At 34.8% G+C, this 22,928-nt stretch overlaps 1 protein-coding gene across 16 annotated transcripts in view; it reads right to left on the bottom strand.

The window, feature by feature from the left end:
- MYCBP2 (MYC binding protein 2) overlaps positions 1–22,928 on the bottom strand; it is a 172,317-nt gene that overhangs the window by 45,493 nt on the left and 103,896 nt on the right. For 7 of the 16 annotated variants that reach the window (XM_058829727.1, XM_058829743.1, XM_058829763.1 and 4 more), the window contains 12 exons: positions 22,871–22,923; positions 22,045–22,217; positions 21,663–21,807; positions 19,677–19,889; positions 17,188–17,243; positions 16,619–16,734; positions 15,014–15,111; positions 11,437–11,553; positions 10,529–10,669; positions 4,518–4,592; positions 2,188–2,412; positions 1,145–1,277 (listed from right to left, as the gene is read on the bottom strand). In XM_058829727.1, coding sequence (XP_058685710.1) covers positions 1,145–1,277; positions 2,188–2,412; positions 4,518–4,592; positions 10,529–10,669; positions 11,437–11,553; positions 15,014–15,111; positions 16,619–16,734; positions 17,188–17,243; positions 19,677–19,889; positions 21,663–21,807; positions 22,045–22,217; positions 22,871–22,923 — 1,545 coding nt within the window. The remainder of the gene's footprint in view (positions 1–1,144; positions 1,278–2,187; positions 2,413–4,517; positions 4,593–10,528; positions 10,670–11,436; positions 11,554–15,013; positions 15,112–16,618; positions 16,735–17,187; positions 17,244–19,676; positions 19,890–21,662; positions 21,808–22,044; positions 22,218–22,870; positions 22,924–22,928) is intronic. The other 9 variants (XM_058829735.1, XM_058829859.1, XM_058829768.1 and 6 more) reach the window with 8 other exon arrangements.

Genomic DNA, 22,928 nt, shown 5'->3' with positions numbered 1-22,928 from the left:
TTTTCTGTGGTAGCAATGTTATATTCAAAGATGCCCTTCAGTAACAATGCATAAATATCAAAAATCTGAAGACACACCTTCAAACAAGGGTCTTCCTGATTTGTCAATTCTTACTTAGAGCACACATACACTTTGAGAAATTTAAGACAATATGAAATGATAGGTCAATTACTGAAGATGAAAAGACTTAAAACCACAAAATACTGCCAAGTTACTTGAATGTATTTCTCAAAATAGGCACTCAGGAACAAAAAATTTTGCATTCTGTTTAATTTATTAATTTCAGATGAATTATTTTTTACTGGAAAAGCAAAAAACCCTGTATAAAAATAGAAAATAATGACTTTAATCAACCCTATCACTGAATGAATACATGTGCTTTCAACAATAAGGTACTGTTCCAATTCACAATTATTTAGCTTCTGGAATCTACTGGGGCTCTTTGAGCACCTCAGAACTAGACATTATCAGACAACTAAAAATAGAAAAGCTATGACTACTAAAGAATTGCTTGAAGTATTATGTAAATATTTATATATTTAATGAAAAACTCTTTGCTATTTCCCTTCTTTGCAGCATGTTTTATACCTGAAAGTCAGGCTGCAACATTCTACAGAAAATACTTATGCATTAGCAAGGAATTCCTTTGTTCTAATACAGTAATGTGATGTTAATTGTTAAGAGTATCTATGTGTGAAGTAAATTTCAGCACCAAATGTCAAATACAGAAGAATAGCAAAGAATCTGCTGAAATGAACAAATAAGAGGCTAACAATAAGTGTGACCTAAAAACACAAGCAGAATATGACTGCTGAGATCAAAGCTTTTCATAAAGACACCTTTTGGAAAATAGATGGATAAAAATTAACCCCAGAGCTAAAAGAAAAAAGATGGTTAAAATTATTGTCCATAACCACGACTGGTAGAGAAGAAATCATACGGAAATATTGTAACTGTTTTTTAAAAAAATCATTTAAATAATGTTTAGAAACAACTTCTAAGTCCGACTGTACAACGTAACTCAAATGAAAATACATAAGCTAATGTTATACCTGTTCAAAACTCAGATCTAAAATTTTGTTTCTCATGTTTAGACTGCTTATTTTTTTCTAAGTTAATTTAAAAAAATAAAACAACCACTTGCCATCTTCATGTCGGAGGTACTGGTTTCCACCTCTGTCTCTAGCTAATGACCATGCCTCGCCTTCATCACTTTCACAGAACTCTACCATGCTGTTCTTATCCATTTGCACCCACGTACCTTCTGAATTAGTCACCTGATGCACACACATAAAAAAGCAAAATTTATTGACTTCTCAAATAATTCATTAGCATGATTGAGTAACTACTTATAGCATCTGGAAAACACATTAAATTTTAATCTTTCTATTACAAAGTAAATGCTAAAAAAAAAGTTTCTTAAATTAAGGCCACAGGCTGAGGCAGACTGAAGTACCAAACCTATTTATGGCAGATTTACATTTAGGAGTAATTTAAAAAATTTTAGACCCATTTATGTTCCAGAAGAAGCAAAACACCAACACCAGCACTTCAGAAAATCCACATAAGCCTAAATAAAAACTTGAGGGAAATAGTCTCCAAGATACACCTTCTAATTGATGGTGGCAACAGGAGAATTATAATACCAAGATATACATGAAAGGTTTTTATGAGTACTGATTTTGTTCCTGATATTATATTTAGGAAATAGCATGACACACTTCATCCTTAAGCCTTTCTTAACCATAAAACACCACAACTGGACAACCCAGAATAATAACAATAGTTCAGCAACTAAACAAGTTAATACAATCAGTACAGAGAAACAGGAATTTGTTAAATGGTTAGGTCCTAGGAAAACATTTTGTCAATGAAACAGAATTTTTTCAAAGAACAGGACAAAAAAGTAGATCAAGAAACACAATTTTGTAAGGATTACTGTAACAAGAAATACATAAGCAAGCACATGTAACTGCAGTGCAATTTTAACATTATTCCAATCAATGCAAAAAGGCAAAAGACACAACTGCATTAGTAGTTATAATATAAACCAAGTTCAAAGGCCAGCATTTATCATGAGGAGAGGGGAAAAGCAAACCTGTACAGAGGCAGATTCTTTTGTTGCAGTTACTACTGTTATATACTGGTATCTATGAAGACATGAACTGAAGCTACAAGGATCCATACCTCGCCCACTGCCTTGACTTTGTTTCCCAGAACTAACATTCCAATTGGGATACCTCTAAGGTTAGGGCAGCTTCTGATGTTGTGACCTGATGGGCCAGTCTTCACTACCTTGTACACTCCAGGTCCACCTCGAAGAAATGGCATGTCTTGTTCTTGAATCACTGCTTCCTGTGGGCAGTGTGAATTTAGGTCTTTGAAAAAATCATCAGCATTAGACCTAGATTCCTGAGAAATTACAAAAAAGGCAAAACAGAACAGAATAAAACCTATTAATACCACCTTTAAACTATGAAGGTAAGAAATACTTCAAGAGTACAAAAACTAAATTTCAATGCTAAAGGAGATCCTAGTTACATTGCTAATTTTAGTGTGCAGTGCTGAACAACTAACTACTAGTAAATTGCACATTAATTGAATTACTCCTGACATTACTCTTAAAGCTAAAGTGGTATAAATGTAACCATTTATAAAAAAATAACAGCTCATATCTAACATTAGATACAAATTATTTAATCTAACTGCTTCCACTAAACCTTCATCCTTGCTGACATTTCTGAGGATACACATTCATTCCTCCTGCTCTATTTGTGAAATTTTCTGAAGGAGCGGGGCTACGGAAAGGGAATTTCAATATTATCTCACCATATGACATGCTTTCTTTTTCATTTCACATTTAGAATATATTGTCAATTTAGAGTCAAGGCAAAATTGTGACAAAAGAGGAACAGCAATACCATAGATTTTTAAATGCACATGTAAGTATTAGTGTATATTTATTGCTTCCACCATGGCAATCAGAAAGGCCTGCAAATTTATTTCACCTCATACTATTTGCTGATTAAATATATATGCAAACCTGAAGTAAGAAAACACTTTGAATTTCTCACCAAAAAAAATGGTAGTTACTAACAGAATGGAAAAATTAGCATAGATTTTTCAGCAAGCAACAGCTTAACTAAAAGGCTTTTGTACAAAAAAAAAAGAGGGACTGGAGTAACAAACATGCATTTATTTCAGAAGAATGCAAGTAAGAAGCAGGAGCAAGTTCTATTATACTGAAAGTCGTATGTGCTTTTAAAGGAACAACTGAAAGTTACAAACTACATAATGTCCTTCTCGATTAATCCAGTGGTTCACCTCATTCAGTCTACTGTGCTCAGCAACAGGAGATGCTGTTTAGAAGCAGCATAAAAATCTTTACTAACAGTCTGTCCCTTATATACCAACCACATTTAAAACCTTTTTATTATGGATGTTGCAGACTATACCCTATTTTCCTTAGTGTTTATTTATGAATCTGATTTCTCTAAATTTAATTTCTTCTGAATATGCTGATAATTTCTGCCTTGACAATCTCTCATAAAACTACCTTCCAAGAGTTCACTTCCTGCTGTAAGAAAGAATACTATTTTTGTCAGATTTAAACCAAACTTCTGGTTACGTTATTTACTTCTAAATGAATGCAATTTCATCTGATCTCTTCAGTTATCATGTTTTCAGCTTTTTTTGGTATGGAAGTCTGTGCACTATGTCCAGACTAATACAGCAATTTTTTCAAGAAGCCTTTATACAAAAATGATTCTGTTATGTACATATGTAACTTACAAAGCAAGTTAATGCAAGCTGAGGTAAACTGGTTTGAGAAAAAAAAGACAATTTAAACATAGTTTAGATCTTGACAATCAAGTCTGCTATTCTGGGAAAAAAGAATCAGTGGACAAACAAGTTTTAAAATCTCTACACCAAAATGTACAAACACATTATCATCTTCATTACAAAATTCATACAAAAAAAAAATTCCATCTCGAAACATTACAGAACTGATATTTAGATGAATACTTCTAGAGTTAATTTAAACAGCTTAACTGTACTTAACGTATCTTGTTCCTAGAATTAAATAATTTTAAAGAAACATTAAGACTGGGCAGAGTATTTATTAAATATCTGTGGCTTTACTCATACAAATATCTTATTAAATGCTGCAACTTTATGTGGAGCCTCCAATAACAGAAAAAAATTTTACCAGTATATTCTGCTGTAAGGGAGAATGAAAGGCTTTGTTATGTTCCTGGACCATCTCTCTGAATTTCTAACTTGGTTTGTTAAAAAAGGAGAGTGATACTGATGAATTAATAAAAATTCAGCAATCTGCCCTGGTATTTTTTTTCTCATTTTAGAAGAAACACAGATACAGCACTGAATGCAAATCTGATATTTCCTGTAAAAATAATTTACAGTAAAAGAGACTTCAAAGAATATTTAGCATAGAGTCATAAGGTGCATTCTGAAAACAAGAGAAACAGTGTGACTGTTCCTGTAATTTAACTCACCTTAGGGGGTAAAGCTTTGGAAGTCCATGAAAAAAAGTCCAAATCCCTTACTCCTTGGCTAGCATTAAAGACATTCTGAGCGACAAAGTTTGAAAAAAAAAGACATATATCAACAAAGAAATGGGAACAAAGAAATATCGGAGGAAGAAGTTCAAGGTACTAGAATGCAAACTTTCTCCTCAAGTAAATTTACTGGTAGAATGTTTTGCGAAAGGGGAAAGTTTTGTTTTCCTAATCAAGTCACCTGAGTTCACTGCTCACCATGGCAAATCATCCATTACACAGAAACAACTTAATATGTCAAAAGCTCAAAATGGATGTAGTGTGTCATGCCATTTACTGAAATTAAGAGCCAGACATCTCTTACAAAGCTTGATACTTCATGCACAGAAAATTCTCATATTTCTGTTAGAAAGAAACAGTAGCTGGTCCCATCACAAACCAGTTTTCTGTCAAGATGGTCTCCTGTTCTGAAAGATGATTTCAACCAGTGCAGGACAAGCGCACATGAATTTTAGTCACCCAGTCAGAACGAAGGAGATGTAGAAGGGCTAAGCTCACTGTTGCTGAAATGAGCTCACTTGCACAGAACGATTTCACCAGTTTGCACATCACAATCATACTTTTTACCAGAGCAAAAAATTTCAGTGCTATACAGAGAACAATTGCTAAGATTTCATTGGTTATGTAAAACACACAATGCATGAACTAGTTTGTTATGAATAATCATAAACCAAATACAGCTGCCAGAGAGACATCACTAGTTTAATAACCAATTGCCCACACTGTAGAAATAAGCACTACTGTTCTGATTAATTTCTCCTCCCACAGAACAGCGAGGACACAATTTTTTAATTACTGAAAAACACAAAAAAAGAAGCCATCTTTTCTCCATAAGCTAGTTTCTACTCATTTCAAAGAAATTTTCACTGTTTCTGTCAAAAGAAAGACTAGTATATATGCAGCAGTACTAATACTCATATTTATGGTATTTATGATGGAATCCCTTTGACAAAGCACCCATTTCATCTATATGAGCAGATGTATCAAAATCTAATTCCCTATCCCAGCTTGATAGAGGAACCAAATGAAATCCCTGCTCAGCAGCCACATTAAAATTTAACAGTAGCTAAGGCAGTAAATCCTTTCAGGCAGAAACAAGTACAGAACACCCTTGGCATGCTTCATCCATATTTCCTGAAAAAGCGCTAACATGTTAAAAGTAAGTAAATCTACACTTTTGCCACATGATAGAAGGAAATCATCTACTATATAGTGCTTGCAAACATCCAGTTTCAATAATACAAATTATCTGCCATTTTGACAGTGAGAAGGAAATTGTCACAACATCAGCATTTCATTAGAATTGAGTACCTTTACCCAGAACTGAAGGAGGTAGCAATGCACCAGTCATATAAGCTCAGGGGCTCTGGGGAAGGGGTGGGTGTTAGATAGGAAGATTTAGCAAAGTAAAGGCTTATCAATTTGGCATAAAACTATGGCAACTATAAAAAACCTACATGTGCCTAATGAGTGTACTTCATAGGCATCCAACCTACTTACACTGTCTGATTCTATTACATTACAGCATATTTCCTTTTTCCTGATGGACTTCCACTGGGAAACATGGACCATGTGACCCAGTGAAGTGGGACCATGCTGACTTAGAAACACCAAGATCAAACTAGAAGCTCTCCTTTTGCTCTGTGAGCTTGAGAACCTCCTGGCCATTTTAACACTGTACACCACTTCAGATGAATAGATCAGGCATCTATTTGATAGCTAAGTTTTCATTCTGAAGAAACTACAAGATAGAAGCTTTGATTTTAGCCCTTATGCTATCATCTGTAGATTTAGTTAATGCTTTCCTTCAAGACTCTACCTTCCAAGATCTAAAACTAATTACAGAAATTCATACTTTTCCCAACAAATTTTAGGTTTCAGAGATCAAAAAAATATTAATTTGTTTTGCCACAAAAAATCATCTGACCATTAGCAAGGATTTAAAACATCAGTCATTATTTTTCAAAATGGAGACTTATCTTAAACAGCCATCTTGACATTTTATCAAACATAATCTTACTTTCCAATTGCCTTCTATCCTGCTTAAAATAATGGTAGAGATCTTTTGTCCATGTCCTTCAGTGTTTCCACAGAACATTCAGTTTTCTGAGGTTCTGTGATCAAGCACTGGAGCCTACATACTAATATAGATTCTTTCTTCCATTGCAATAATGGTTTGAAGAACTTTCAGTTTCTCAATCCTTAATTGCCTGTGGTGGCTGGGGAACGTAATACTGGAGCTGGACATCAGGGTACAATATTCCTTCTTATAAAGTTTTAAATTTAAAATTAAGTAATGAGAACTTACTTAGAACATGATTTTTTAAAAGTTTCCAGAGCTTTACCAAGTTTCTATTTCTATTTCTTCCTAGTGTGCACTTGTTTTGTATTGTATGTACCTTTCTATTAAGTACCATGTGTAAGCATAAGTAACTATCTGCATAAGAAATTTAAAAGTATTTTCTCAAAAACAGATACCTGCACACTGTAAGACAGAAAGAAAAATAACTACCAGAGATGCAAACAGCTTATTCAAAATCACAATCTATTAAATTCACAATCTCATAATTATATTACCTATAATGGACTGGATGCACAGTTTCAGATCAGGGAAAAGAGACTGTAAAGCAGTCTCTTTTGAAAGGACAAGAGCAACAGAAGTAGAACTAAAGACATTCTAAGAAGACAAATGACCACAGTTCAAATAAATAAAACACTGGTAACTACCATGGATGTCTCCTTTCCTATGATCATTTATCTTCAAATATAATAGCTCCGATAAAAAAACAGAACGTGCATTTATGAGATCCACAATATTCAGTGTTTGCTTTTTTATAAAATACCTAGTTAATGCTAATAAACATACATAAAATGCAGATACAAAATATACACCAAGATGTAAAGGGTTCACAACACTACAGAGTACTTCTACTGTTTTTTATCTGCTCACTGTTCCATAATACAGTGAAGAAACAGAGGAACTAAAACCTTTTTAAAAAGTTTCACATAGTTTCCAAAATGTACTGAGGAATTTTCTTTACTTAAAGGGTTGATTATAAAAAGCCCATATATTTAAACATGCGATAGCAACATAATTGAAGATGAAAAGTCTGCACACTCATCAAAGTTGAACAGAAAATGGGGTCTAGTAGAAGTAATGTGACATCTATTTGAACATGATCTAACTTAGGCATTTGATTTTCCCTTTACATTTTCAGTCACACAAGAGACTTTCTTCAGTCTTCTTTTCAAGCCAAAACTGGTTGAACAGCTTTCAAAATGACAGTGAAAAAAATATCACAAAATCACAGTTTTTTTTACTGCATTCTGCTCATGTCATTCAGCTACCCAAATCAACAGGATTCAGCAGATACGAATTATATCACAATTTAATCTAACAAAACTTTAGCATTTATTACTTAACAGAACATCCTTTTTGACATATGTCATTCATCTCTAGAGGACTGCAAAAATCAAATTAGACAACTTAGAAACAGTCCTTCTTCTGGACAATTCAGAGAAAAAAAAAAGTATAATTTGAAATATTTTCCACATAGTAATCACAATAAAATGATTTTAAAACCTCCTACAAAGAAAGCAGTATCTGTGCAAAGGCAGTATCTAGTAAGAAAGCAGAGTATGTATGCTAGACTAGCATGCTGTTAAGATTACAGATATTCAAAAGTCAGCCTCTGAACCTTGAGTTATGTTTTCTCACTTTTAAGAAATAAAATGCTAGAACTATTTTTTTCCTTTTTCCTCTTATTATGAATCAAACCAACAAAAATTACTGCTTATATATTGTCATAATGAAATCAAACAGCTTCAGGACATGCTAAGTCCTCTTAAAATTCCGAAAATGAGAGCTGTGCAAGGAAACATTTTTGAAAATAGCTCAAAATGCATTTCTTGCACACGCCTGCATTGTTTTAAGAGTTGCTTTTGTAACCCTTTTGCTATGTTGGCTGCCACTTACAGAGCAGAAGCTAAGAAAGCATGTGACTTTTAACTTGTGTCACTCAAGACATGTGACTGGCTACCTGAAAGAAAATTAAGCATATCTAACAGTTCCTAATAGTCTAAATGGTAACAAAACTAATTCACTAGTGTCAAAAAAACCCCAAAACTAAGAGAAAACCTTTTATCTGAATTTTACAGACCCAGAGAATGAAATGTTTGAAAACTGAATGTTGCTTTTCACATTTGATTGTACCTGACCTCCTTATTCACATGAAATTTGAATTCTCAAAATTATATTGTCAAGAATGAATGTTCAGTTTTCCATGGCAGATACTTCTTTTCAGGCTTCTCTCAAGGAGCACAGCATATGCTATTCTCTAGAACTACATGGATACCAGAGCTGTATGAAATATGCCAACCAGTTAAGTTCTTGCTAGCCACAGACAACTGCTGAGCTCAAAACCAACTCCCTTCAACAAGTAAAAAGGTACTGAAGATAGCTAAACTAAAAAAAAAACCAAAAAAACACACAAGTAAAAAAAAATCTACCAGACTATAAAAGTCTTCTAGACACACAATATTTATTCAAGTTAGTTACTCAGTCAAGATGAATTCACTTTTACCGTGGGTAAACTAGTAAAATTCAACTACTTCACAGAAATATTAGTATTTCATGGAACTATAATACAGCAATTTTCTAATGGCTACCAATTTCTAAGGCAAAAAAATACAGGCAAAGTTTTAAACAAAACCTAATTTTTTCCATGTTTTCATATATTCTACATCAGACTAGAAAAACACTCTGATGACAGGCATATTTGAGTGACTGATTTCTGAGTACAGAAATAATTTGCTTCCCAAATGCAAAATTAATTTCCCAAACAAGGATTCTATTGAAAGAAATCTACAAATAGAAATATATCAACAAATAATTTGTAGACAAAAAGACCTATTCACATCATGTAACAGTGTTTGGCAGAACAGCCACAGGGTATTACAAATTTCCACATTTAGCTACTAGCAAATAGCCAAATTTCACTGCAACTGGGAATATCTCAGTTTTCTATAACCAAAAAAACATGAACAGCATGATGTTACTGATTGTAGTGTTTAATTTAGTGAAATATTTCTCAGCTACCTTCAATTGCTGCAGCAGCTCGCTCAGATAAGATGACAAATCAAATCTACATAGCAGTATCAATTAGATCTGATTTTCACATTCTGCCCAGAAGAAAACAAGGCCCACTCAGAAAATGCATGAAAACAGATGGGCCAGAAAGGCCTGCACTTTCATGCATCTTTTGAGAAACATTGGTTTAGCTAATACAGTTTTTTCCTTTTTTTTGTCTTTCATGTTTTTCAAACAAGTGTAATTAGTTTCCAGAAAAGGTGTAACCTTTAAACTGTAGTGATGATGATCACACATAACCATTAAAGTTATTAAAATAAATTATATTTACTCTTATTATAAATTCAGTGTTTGTCTTGAAGCTCTGGGATTCTTTGATTAGCTAATGAAGTGGTAACACAAGGATTCAGGTATAAAACTCACAAAAAACATCCATAAAACCCAGAGTCTAAAGAACTTTTTGTTTACTTGATTGTTTTTTTAAAAAAGCATCAATTAACACTGATTCACTGTAGGCCTCTTCTGGAATCACGGCACCAGCGGACCACTTGACAGACAATGCTATCTAGCTTAAGAAACAGCTGGTGCAGACCACAATCAAATACTATTCTGCTTTTGTTATAGCAGTCCCTGCACTTGTTTGCTCTTCTAGAAGAGGCTGCAACATAAAAAGCCTCATACCTTTCTACACTCCACCCTCATTACACAGCAGCCCTCCAAAATGCAAACACGTATAAAGTTGTATTTGATAATTAAAATATTATTTACCTCAGGACTTTTTGCAGCCTTAATTAAAGAAAGTCTTGTAATGAGGATAGAGTGTACTTTTGGATATTTTTCAAAGGCACCTTTTACTTACGTCAACAGGTACCAGAAGGCTCTTGCCAAGATGTTGGTTAAAAGACAGACACCAGGCTTCAGTGTAACCATTCATGTTAGGAACATACTTCTTTATTGTTTCATCATTCAGCCTCAGCCAAACACCATCATCATTGTGGATCTATGGGAAACAAGCAACAAGAACGAGCCATGCCCTCCTGTAACTGTTCTGTAGCAAGGATTAACAGACTTCAGGCAGACAACAGCAGCAAAGAAGCAATGATTCTTACAGTGCTGATACAACATAAGTAGAGGTAAAGAGGAATATTGACAAAATCAGAATTCCAAAGCAACAGGGAAGCATACCTTTTGATATGTCAAGGTGTGAAGATAAATTTAAATTGAATCATGCAGTAATAAGAATTGCTTTGAAATAAAAGAGGAAAGAAAGTCAAGCCTTCATAAGCTTTATAAATTCCCTGCTTCCCATTTTTCCATTGCTGGTATGACTTGGTAAATCGCAAAAATATTCCTTGCATATGAAGTTATATAGTAGAGAAAAATACATGCATTCTAGTCTAACACACCAGTAGTGATCTTTCAGATCTCTAAGTGAAAGATGTAATGAAAAGGACATCTACATCTGAATTTGTATGTAGAGTTAAAATAGTAAGTAGCGAAAAGCTAAATCTTAAGATGTATTATTGTAAGATGAACTCTAGCAATTTTCTTTCCTTGCATCAGTCTCAATGTTTGTTACGCAGGTTTTGAAGTAAGTAAATTAAAGGAAATGACAGCTTGAAAAACTAAATTAGTAAATTTAGATTTTTGCAATTTATGGTCTTAAGTTGCATATGTCAACATTTAAACATGAAAAAAACCCCATCATTTGCATGAATTATGTTTACATCTTAGCCCAATTTTCCATAGAAATGTCTTATTGATTACCTCGTCAATGAAAGTGATGGATCCATTGACTTTCACTATGCCTATTTGCTCACTCTGAAGGGAAGGGTGGCTACGGATACGAAGCCCTGCACTGTCCTTGGCCACAAATTTGCGAACCTAAGAGAAGCAAAGAAAGACAGTAAGGAAGAAAAAAAATTGGAACAGAGCTCTCAGAGTAAAAAGAAATAGGTTTAACAGATTCTGAAATGCCAGTGACAAGACAGCAGTCTTAGGAGTTACAGTTTGTTGCTAGTTTCCCATGGTTGCTGTATGTAACTTTGTTTTTTTTTACTATAATCAATTAAATTATAATGTTCCAAAAAACCATAATGTAAGCATGCATTGACTTGGAAATATTTTTGTTACACCCTACAATAAACAGTACAAGCTTCTGATTTTTTTAACACATACATTTCATTCGCTGCTGAAAAATTCAATAGATTTGCCTTTTGAAATTTATTATTTCTCCTAACTGATCAGCCTGTTTGTCCAACAGACAAAATGAAGACTTTCAAGGTCTTTGTGAAAGTATAAAGCTGAATCACTGCTGACAGCATTCTAAACACAGACAAGCCAAAAACAAAGTCTTGCAAATTAGGAGTCCTTTCATCATCTTACTTCAGAAAATCATTATGACAGTTTGCTAGAACTTGCATAAAAAACTTTAATCTAGAGGAAAAACTCACATTCCAGATTTTAAGTCGGCACAGGCTTGGAAAAAGCCTTCTTCCCTTTTGCAACAGCTAACCTAACTGGTTAATAAAAACCTTCAACCTATAATCAGAAGTTGCTTAAGGATCAGGTGCACTGACAGACAATACAATAAAAAACAGATCAGGAGATCTTTTATGCTCATTTCTGACCATGATGAAAAATTTTATCATCTGTGTCTTCTTTCTGATACAGTGCCTCTTTGCTAGGAATATTTCTGTATAGCAGTGGTTTTGTAACTCTGTAACACCTCCATAGGCAGTTCTTCCATGGCACATACAGACTGGATTCCATCTGAAGAACTAAGGCAGAAAGGCCTAGCAATTAGGATGTATATTATCACTACAGTGCACGCTAGTTTTCAAGAGCTGTGTTACTCTGCTTTTTTATTTGACAAGTCTGCATAGAGTTACACATCACACAAAGTGTGACATATAGGGTAAAGCAACCTTAACAAGGGGGTTGATCTTCTACAAAGGGGTGAGAAAAAGCACCCCCAGCCCAGAGCTTTTGGGTTTGGTGGTTGTTTTTTGGTTTTGCAATCGATGCTAGCTACTTATTGTGTCAGGACAGTAGAAATCATCAAAACATGTTAGCGACCAATCATTCTGGTAACAGTCTTGCATGTTCTAATTCAGCTAAATTAGCACCATTTTCTTCTACTTGGTTCCAACTACCCCAAATTCCATTACATAGCTTGAAAAATAATCTTTTTAATAGAACATGGAATGAAGTTTCCTGAAAGTTAATTTAAGCTTTGCAGCTAATAGGGAGGCAGCAATTCTTATGGTTCATATACCCCAGGTTGAATGCAGATCACTATCACAGTCTCCTTCAGATTTTTCATCTGACTTCAAATAACAGGGAATGAAGAACACACATATAAAATCATAACACACTACTCATTTTCAGCTTGCAATTTAAGTAAGGTTTGGCTACAAAACTGGAATGTTCCAGTGCCTGAATGAAAATATTTTGGTGTTTCCAGGTGAGAACAGATTGCCACTGATAATGCACTATTAGTGTCCTTTGGTTATAACTATCTGAAATTTTAGGCTGACAAAGATGATGAAGAAGCACATTTAGAGCTCAATTAAGCCCTTTTTCTCAGCAAAATATGATTTGGTATATTGGACTGTCTCTGATTGATAAATGTCTAATCTGCATTCTTGGCTTCAGAAACATGGAGCACAGTACAATTATTACCTTGCTGTATTACTTACAACACTGCTGTTGATACACAAAGAATTATCCTGATTTGTTATGTGATTCATTATGACACAGAAGAAAGATGACTGATGAAATGATTTACCATGAAAGGTCTGGTTTAGTTTTTCAGCAGGCTCTACAGACACTATGTACAGGACAAAGATGGCTCCTTTTTCAGAGACTACAACTTGGAACAAGAAATGAGATACGCACACAGAACACCACAAGGAGAGGATTAAACACTACATAACATCTCAAAACACCAGAGGACTGACTTCTGTCAAGTACTTTGATTGTTCTTTGACAACACAGAGCTATCATGTATGAACAAGTCACCCCAATTTCCACTGTAATAATTAAAAAGAAAAACTGAATTTCTGTTCAGCAATTCATCTCATATCAAACCAGATTCTCTCAACTTGGGGACAGCAAAACAACACAGATGATGATCAGCTTGGGTGGAGGTATCAAGTTGTGCAAGCTAAATCTCTCTTAGTAGGAACTGAGAGTTCTAATTAAGATAATGAACTAAGGAAGTCTTCCTTCCAAGAGAAGGGAGAAAGTCTAAAAGAAGCTTCTTAGGAAAAAAATAAAAAAGAGACCCAGTGAGGGGTAAATGTTGTATTGAAACTGAAAGTGTATTTATTATTTTTAATTTGAAGCATGGCTGCAGGGAAAAAGAATCTTGTTCATAGTAGAAGCAGATGCTGGATGCATTTTAAAGACTGAAGAACCATATAACAAAGCTATTGTCTCTGGATTATCCTGAAGTCTAGGAAAAAAAAAATCAGGATGTACTACATAGGTAAAAAGTTGTCAGAAACCTGATCCTTTCTGTAACTATATGTTTCTTAACCACCTTCCCAATTTCAGTAGGAGAGGAAAGAAAACCTTGTGTTATTTCAGAATACCACATCTCTTAATATAGTTTATTCCACAAAAAGAAAACTAAACAAAACAAAAAAGAATACAACCCCCCCCCCCCCTCCAAAACCCGACAAAGTCAGAACCATATTTAATATCCCCTCTTTTGCATCTAAGAGGAAATTCAAGGTAGTTCCCTCATCTGGGCATTTTCCTTGTACCACTGCCACCCATTTCAGCTTACTTGCTTTATTGTGTCTACTTTAGTCCTTCAGGATGGAATGATAAGGTGAAATGGGGATGTCAAAAGCTACAGATAGGATACCTTTAAAAAAGAATCATGCCATTCTCTAAGGAAGGAATATATACTAAAGAAACTGGTTATGGATTTTATACTGACTGAAGATGATTACGATGAAACAAACAAAATCTTTGTAACATTTTGTGCACAATTAATTTCATACTACGATATATAAAAAATAGAACTAATAATAGTGCAAAATTTTGTCTGTGGCTTTAATAATAGCTGTGCAATGTTTGTGCAACAAGCCAAGGCAAAGGCAGTTTCTGTAGAGCTTCTAACAGTTTTATGAATTCATGTACAAAAATAAAATGAAATGTATTTGTTTCATTTTATCCAGTATATTAATTTAATTCCATTCAGCATGTTAAAGTTACCTGCAAATATCCTCAAGTCTGCAGCACTATTATATGATAAAGTACGTATTAAACAACAATAAAGTCCCACCCAAACATAACTATCTGTTTTGGGGGTTTTTTCAGTTCTCCAAACCTTGTTTGGCTGAGGCTCTGCTTTTGGTTTAATAAGTTGGGTTCCAGGAGGTATCATTCCTTTCGGAGGATCTTTTACTTTCACTTCTAGTCCAGCATCTATAAGCAAACAAAGACTAAGTTTAAAAAAATAAATAAAAGGGGATATATCTATTAAACAGAAACTACAGTTTACGCACGCTACAACTCAGAGTAAATAAAATAACCACTTACTTATCTGTCTGCCAAAATCAACACATGTCAGTTGGCTTCATGGTGCAATGTATTAATTTTTCAACATTTCTATTTTCATATGTAGAAATTTAGAGAGATGTAGTTTCATGCTACATCTATTCATAGATATCTATCACAGTGTATGTACAAAGCACTACCAGGTCATTTTGTATCCTAATAATGTCTGTAGGGTTACATTTCAAGGAATAGTCAACACTTGCAAGGTTCAAGCAAAAGCTTCTGGAGAGGCAGTAGGGTATGCAAAGCTGTACTGCTACAGTTGCTAATTGCTACATGTGAGACATAGATATAAGAGCCTGAAAAGCCATGTTATACAACCAGAAAAGGCTTATAATGTAAAGAATTGGCATATTTAATTTCCAATGCTATTATAAGGCATGGGAAAGTGGCATTCTTGTTTGTGAAGAAAAATACATGTAAATACATGCGAAGAAAGACACAAAAATTTAAGTAATGAATATAACTCTGAGTAATAACTTTTAAAGAAATTGCCTCAGCAATCACTGTTAAAAGCAAACTGCCATAGTAGATACTTTCGTGGTTTTTGTTTCATTTTACTGAGTGAACCCCCTTAAAAGCAACATCTGCAAAAAAAAGCAATCCAGACGTAGCAATGAAACCGCTGATTTCACTAACATCCATTTAAATAAGCATGGCAGTAACAGAAGCAATCTACAAGCATCAAGAACATAAAAACTTTGAAACAGAGAAACTGTTACCAGTACTTAAGCAGTCAAAAGTTGACAGAATTATGGGTCAAGCACAGGATTTAATATACTAAGCATTTTTGGAAAGGCACTCCCTTCCACCATATGCTACAGCATCTTATAGTGCAGTAGACAAGACCGGCAAGATAACTAAAAGATTTCCAGCAAGGAATGAACCAAAAGCATTTAAAAATTAGTGCAAATAATTAAGAGTTCAGGTAGAGTCTCAGTTAAGACCACATCTCCTCAATTTTCCAGAACAAATGACAGTACGTATTTCAGCTCCATCAGGAACAATTTTGCCTTTCCTTAGGTTCTTCAGGGTTGGGCTGGGCTTTTTTTTTCCTCTATACTTCTCTGTCACTCTTAGCTGAAACAAGACATTCTTCTTCCAACACAGAATTAAGCATAAGAGAGTCTGTTAATCTGGTAATCTAACCACATTATAAATACATGATTTGCAACATGTATTCCTATTTCAGTGTGGGGGATTTTTTCTTCAGACAAAGAAGTAATTTAAATAGAAGGCTTCTGAATGAAAACTTGTATGCTAAGTTTTGCTATGAATTGTAATATTAAATCTTATGAGCATCAAGACATAAATGTGTCAGTATACAAAGTGTAAATAATAAAAAATATGCTTAAATATAGTGAAAATTAAGTACCTATTTCAATGCCATCTATAGTAACATGAATGGTGTAGAGACCAACAGCTCCAGGAGTCCAGTTTGCACAGTATGTACCATCATTATTGACTCTGATCAACATGTTTTCACTGGGTCTAGGCATAAACAAAACAATTAAAAACCACTGAACATTTATTGTCTTTTTGGACATAATATATGTTATATATAGATAACAATCAGTATAATGCTTAGTATGGAAACTACTCTTTTTTTCCTAGCAGATCATCTAAATACAATTTTTCCTTTTCCAATGTACTAACCTCTTATTATTTACTATGAAAATATAATCCTCTATGCCACATTTATTTATACTGAACGATAAAAGAAGACGGAGAGTAGTTAATAAAAATAAGGAAACAACATTAGAAGAATTAAGAAAAAAAAATTAAATAAAATTGCTACATACAAGAAAATATAATACTTGAATTCTGTGTTTCTACCTTCAGACACAATTACCTGTCAGTCACACTTGGGAGTCTGGGTGTAAGCAGAAGTGTCAGGACATGTTAATTTAAGTCCCTACCAAAAAGAATTTTTTGAATGTTTACCTCTTTGGTGTTGGTGAAGCAAAACGTAGTTCTTCAAAAGAGTAATTTTCGTATGCCTATAAAGAGATGAAATTCAAACATAAAACAAACAGTTATCAGTTACACCACTGTCTTGAATAAAAGAAAGCAGAGCATTTTCTTAAAGAATACATCAATCTAACCTTACACGCGCCAGAAACACTGATCAGGGAATCAGAAACAAATTTCAAAACAGCAATATACATGCATACATGAAAGAGTATCTTCACTATCTCATTAAACAGCCATTATTTGGATAAGAAAGATTTCTACTGCTAACAAAAACCTGGTTAAGTCTTTGAAATTCTTCAAATCTGACTTGCAAAAAACCCTTTTGAATCCAGGCAGTACACTGAAGACCATGTGAAGATAAGAAAGCAAATATGTTGTTGGTAAAACCTGAAAACCAGCCCAGGGGCTTAATCAATGAAATTTCAGATCCTTTTTCTTTCAACTCCAAGTGAAGATGAAATTCCCTCAGCATTGAAGTGATACTTCCATTGATTTCCACTACAAAAAAGACCTGGTTCACTTCTACAGTGTCTTGTGATATCACTGCTCTGAAAAGCCCCGTAAGAAAACAAGAGTTAGTCCTAACTAACTAAGTGCACAAAATCCTTCAGCAAGAATCTCTCTGGGCTGCAGTAGTTGCTGAGTTACCAGATTCCCCTGTTAAGTCAAAACCAGCAAAAGGTAGGATAAGAACTTTTGAACATAAATGTAGATCAGCTATTTTGGGCTGTATAAGAATATAGTTTTGGTTATCAGTCCCCCAAAGTCACAATTTATTACATATATTTTTATGAAGTGAGAAACTAGATTTTATAATCGTACTTAGGTGTTTGTATCAAGTACTGATACAATGTGCAAGCTGATGTAAAATTAAATTATCAGGGGATGCCTGCATTTCACACTGAAATGAGTGCGCTTAATAATGCAGGCAGGGAAATAGAACAGAACATTTACAATGCCTTGAATTCATTAAGTTTTAGATAGAAAGGATTTAACTTGAAAGAACCTTGAGAAGATTCCCTGGAAAAGCACTAAATATGGAAATCAAGCATGTTTCAACAAGAGAGATGTTTTTTTAATTTAACCTTGGTGTCTTTTTACTTTTATCTTTATGAAGATTCATACTGCTATTATCTACTAAGGATTTTAAATTAATCTTTCAATTTTCATTTTCCCTTAGCCTTATTTCAATTAAAAAATGATTACATATTAACTAGCTGATATTAAGCATTCCTCACTCCATCAAATCTACAAGATTTTTTTGAACACCCTACACTTGCACCACTGTCATTTACCCCAGAGCATCTCATGTATTACAAGATATACCACCCTTAGAGTTGTGCGGGCATATTTGACACCTATCACTGGAAAAGAAGCAGCAGGTACCTGTGGATAGTGGCTATCAGAAATATCACCTAAGCCCTAACTTGGAATAAATGATGTATTTCTGCCTGCCCTCAAGTTACTTGTAAAAGTAGCATCAAAACAAGAAATACTGTTCCCAGTAGCCCAAATAAAAATGCCACAATCACACCTTGATATGCACATGATTTAGCAAGTTCTTAAACCATTTGCTGTACGCTACATTGATTTAACACTTCATTCATTGATCTAATTAAGACACCCTTCAGTACCCAGCTGCACTAGTTACATGGAGGTACTGCAGCATCATCCTTGGAGAAAAAAAAACCCTGTACCCTCTAAAAGGTGCTAGTTTGCTGGTTCTGCCCCCACAACAAATCCATACTGATTATGCTAAGTATTATCCTTCTCTACCCTCCTGGCTAATCCTGTCTCATTAAGCTGTGCAACTGTTAGGTGTACACAACATGTCACATCTCTTAACTGGGTCAGTATGGTACGCATGTAAATTTACTGCATGTGCTCTAATATACTCAATCAAATCAACACTAGCTGCACAGTTTTCACTTCTTTAAAAGCCATTCCTGGCAAGTGTCTGAGCTGATCCATTTAACAATGGCTCATTTCATCAGATGCTACTTAAGACATATGCATTGATATGTAAATAATTTGCATGCCTGTTTTTATTATGCTGAGCTCTTATCTTTTCTTATGTTTGCCTGTTCTAGTTTTAAATATGTATTCACTGCAACACTCCAACTCCATATGAATAAATATACTGGTTTAACTTTCCCCTCACCTTTTTAATATATGTTTTTATTTCTCCTGAGTGACTCAGACTAACTTGTTAATCTGACTAGTCAAAATCAAAGACAACCTTCCTTTTTATGCTAATTCAATCTAACTGCTTTAGAGTTAGCAACCGGCCCTTTTAATGTATTTAGCTTATTGCTGAACTAACATATAACCAAAGTAATTTGCATTGAATGTATTTTCAGACTGGGACCAAAAGTAAATATACGTTTTTCCTTCTCTGTTGCATACACACTTCGAATGTTGAATTCTATAGTTACATTGCCAAAATTGCAGTAACTTACCTTCATCATTGTAATAGCAATATACCGAGCTTCTTTTACTATCATTGGCTCATAGGAGGAATCAAGCTTTGGTGAAGGAAGTCCTCCAAAGGTCATATCACTGCTAGGGGAAACAGCTGTTGTGGGACTCCCTGGTATCCGCTGCACTTTCTTAACTTGTTCTTGTTGCAAAGATGTTTTTTTCTGAGAAACAGGAATAGCTTTGACTTCTACCTGTAGTGAGATGTGGATAAGGGAACATGGTTTAGTGAGGAAAACGCGCACACATTCTTTTAAATTAAAAGTGCTTAGAACACTCCCTCTAAATCCAGCTGTGTCAAGACCCAATGTATCTACACTCAATCTGCAAAGCCAAGCACAGCATCTTGAAAAGATGCCGGTGGGCAGGGGTGAAGCACCCAACTGACTCAGCACACCATCAGCACAGGCTGGTGTCACTTCTGCCAGTCCCAGAGCACTCCCTGGGAAGCAGCACACAGTCTGGTATGCCTACTAGAACAGAGAAGTGCAACAAAGTAGAAATAGAGCCTTCCAAGTGAGTGCACAGATTTAAGAGTGGATCACCATGGCCACTACATCTGGATCAGCAATGGCCAGATTGGATGCTGGCTGGCTTTGCCACCTCACACTAGTATTCATGTTCATATCATGCTCTTCAATGCATGTTTTAACTGGCTTTTTCCCCTAGAGGTATCACAGATCTCCATTAGTGCTGGGAACAGTTAGCAGTACACTATTTCCTGAGGAAGACAGACAGACTACATGGAAAATAAGTTTAATTATTACTCATCCTAAATCTGCAATAAAGTGCAGATGTTTAAATACTGCAGTTTTCACACACTGTTTCATCAAAATTTTACTTAATTTAACAGAAGTTACGTCACTGCATTGCACACTGAATGAGTCCAGAAGTATGATTAAACTGAATTAAGATTTTTGTCACTTTAATACATTTGTGAACAGTAACTGAAATAATAAAGCCAGCAATAATTTTGATAATATTTTGACATATCCTTTTCCTGAGTTTTTCACTTGTTCTGTCACTAATTTAAGTCAGTAATCACACAAGTCTCACTCATGTAGCGTTTGTGAATAAGCTGATTTTTGTGCAGTGTTGTAGAACTGCTGTTCATTGTTAGGTTTACAGCTCCCTGTAAGACAACTCTACTAAATCATATACCAAGAACAGATTTTAGAGCTTTTATCACAGGAATCATGCCTCTGTAAAAGGTATTTCATTTACACCTGGGCTTGAACAAAACCAAGTACTCCGCAGTAGTAGTGGGTTTTAAAACACAGAAAGTAACCTAATTTATTAGAGCTACAAGAAAACTATGTTGTGTTTGTTTGGTTTGCATTGCTTTACTACTTCAAACCAAGCAGCCTACTTTTATACATTCCACACAGGTTTTACCCCAGAATTCTTCTAACTCTTCCTGTCAAGAATACCTCCTTTCCAGCACTGAAAAACAGTGGTTAACTGAAGAGGCTGAAGGCAAACACAGCAACACCAGTCCTTGCCAGTTATTCTTACTAACTGCAAGGACTACAGGAACTTCCAAATATTAGAAACGGGAAAGAGTATTGTTCTAGTCTAAAGTAAAGTAACTATAAGGTGGTCCATCAATGTGCTTCTGATTCTTTTTTCCCATCACAAAGTCTATGGTTTATAACACTCTTTCCTACCTTACAAATTAAAAAATGGATTCTTGTCACTTCAATACGTCACCATCAAACCTCACTAATGACTGATTATTTACGCAACTACATGTGTAGTTCATTGTGGGCAAGTTATGAATTGCAGGAAATGGTGCTGGCATAATACAGAATTAATGCAGTTTTGTGGATTTAGAGGTAAGAAAATCTGACTACAATGAATTTATGAATGCCACTTTCTGTCCTATACAAGAGTATTCTGTGGAATACCTACAATAAAAACTAGAAGACAGCAAGATGAAGCAGAACAGCCAAGATGACAATGATTACCTTCATATTAGGAACATGAACAACATCTCCATACTGGTCTTTTGTTTGTACTGTAATAACAGTTGGCCAACCACATCTGATGTCATCCTTATTCAAAATCAGTGATGTTTTTTGTGGATCAGCATATGAATCAGGCTGCAGCCATCTAAGCAAAGAAAATCACCTAACATTAAAATCTCTTACAGCCTCTAGAAGACAAGTTCTTACTTTGTACAAATGTGACACAGAGCTGAGAAAGGACACAGAACATCTGAATGCCTACATGGTTTTAACTAATGTATTAATGGAAACAGTATAACCAAATAGTTTTATTTAACTAATACTTAAAACGGCTATGGCAGTTCTATAGCCAGTTAAAAGGACAAGCAACAGTGGATTTTACCTTGCAAGTCGTCCACCACTTGATCCTGGTACACAAGCAATGAAATCCTCCAGAAAGGACTGCTCGTTGCTTTGTACCTGCAGTGGAAGACTTCCTTCGAGAGCTTCCAATATGGTTGGTGAGTGAGATAGTGCCAAGCCTTTCCCAAGAATGCCTGAGTGAGATTTGCACACCTTTTTTTTTTTTTTTTTTTTTTTTTTGGCAGAAGTTGGGGGTGAAAAGAGAGAGACATGGAACAGCTTTTCAGTAACAGGTTGACACTTTCCCATAATGTAACACAATTGGTACAAACATTTCGGGCATTTAAAACCAATCCAGAAGAATAAACTTTATCCTGATAAAAGCTTTTTAAAAAGCCATCTCAGTCTATTAAACAATACTTGATGCCAGAAGAGGTTAAATGACCTTGAGTTAAAGGAGAGTCAGCATTAGCTCCCATTGCACTCAACAAAAAGCCATCAGCAAACCAGAAAAACTGTCATCGTGTTATTTGGGACTCAATTAACATCACTGCTCAGCTGAAAAGGTGGTTTTATTTATCAAATTACAAAGACATGTAAAAGACTGATTTTGGTAACATTTAAAACTTGCCAAATACTGCAACTTCAGCCAAACATATTTTGAAGTACTTGGCCATCTAACCTGCTTTGGTTTCATGTAACTACTAAAATCCTGTATTACTTTCTTGAACTGCTACATAATAAACTAGACTCTAGTCCATTCTACTACAAAAACCGCACAAATTATTTTCTTTTGTAGCAGTCAGAAAATTTCAATGCAATTACGAACTTAAGTACATTGCAATGGATAAAAAGCTGCGGCATACCTGTAAGGCAGCCTCCTCAAGTATCTCAAGATCCTCTTCAAACTCACTACCTGCTGGA

Source organism: Poecile atricapillus, chromosome 1 (assembly GCF_030490865.1).
Source record: "Poecile atricapillus isolate bPoeAtr1 chromosome 1, bPoeAtr1.hap1, whole genome shotgun sequence".
NCBI classification, from domain to species: domain Eukaryota; kingdom Metazoa; phylum Chordata; class Aves; order Passeriformes; family Paridae; genus Poecile; species Poecile atricapillus.
Note: the sequence above shows the minus strand (reverse complement) of the source record. Positions and strands in the feature narration are given on the sequence as shown.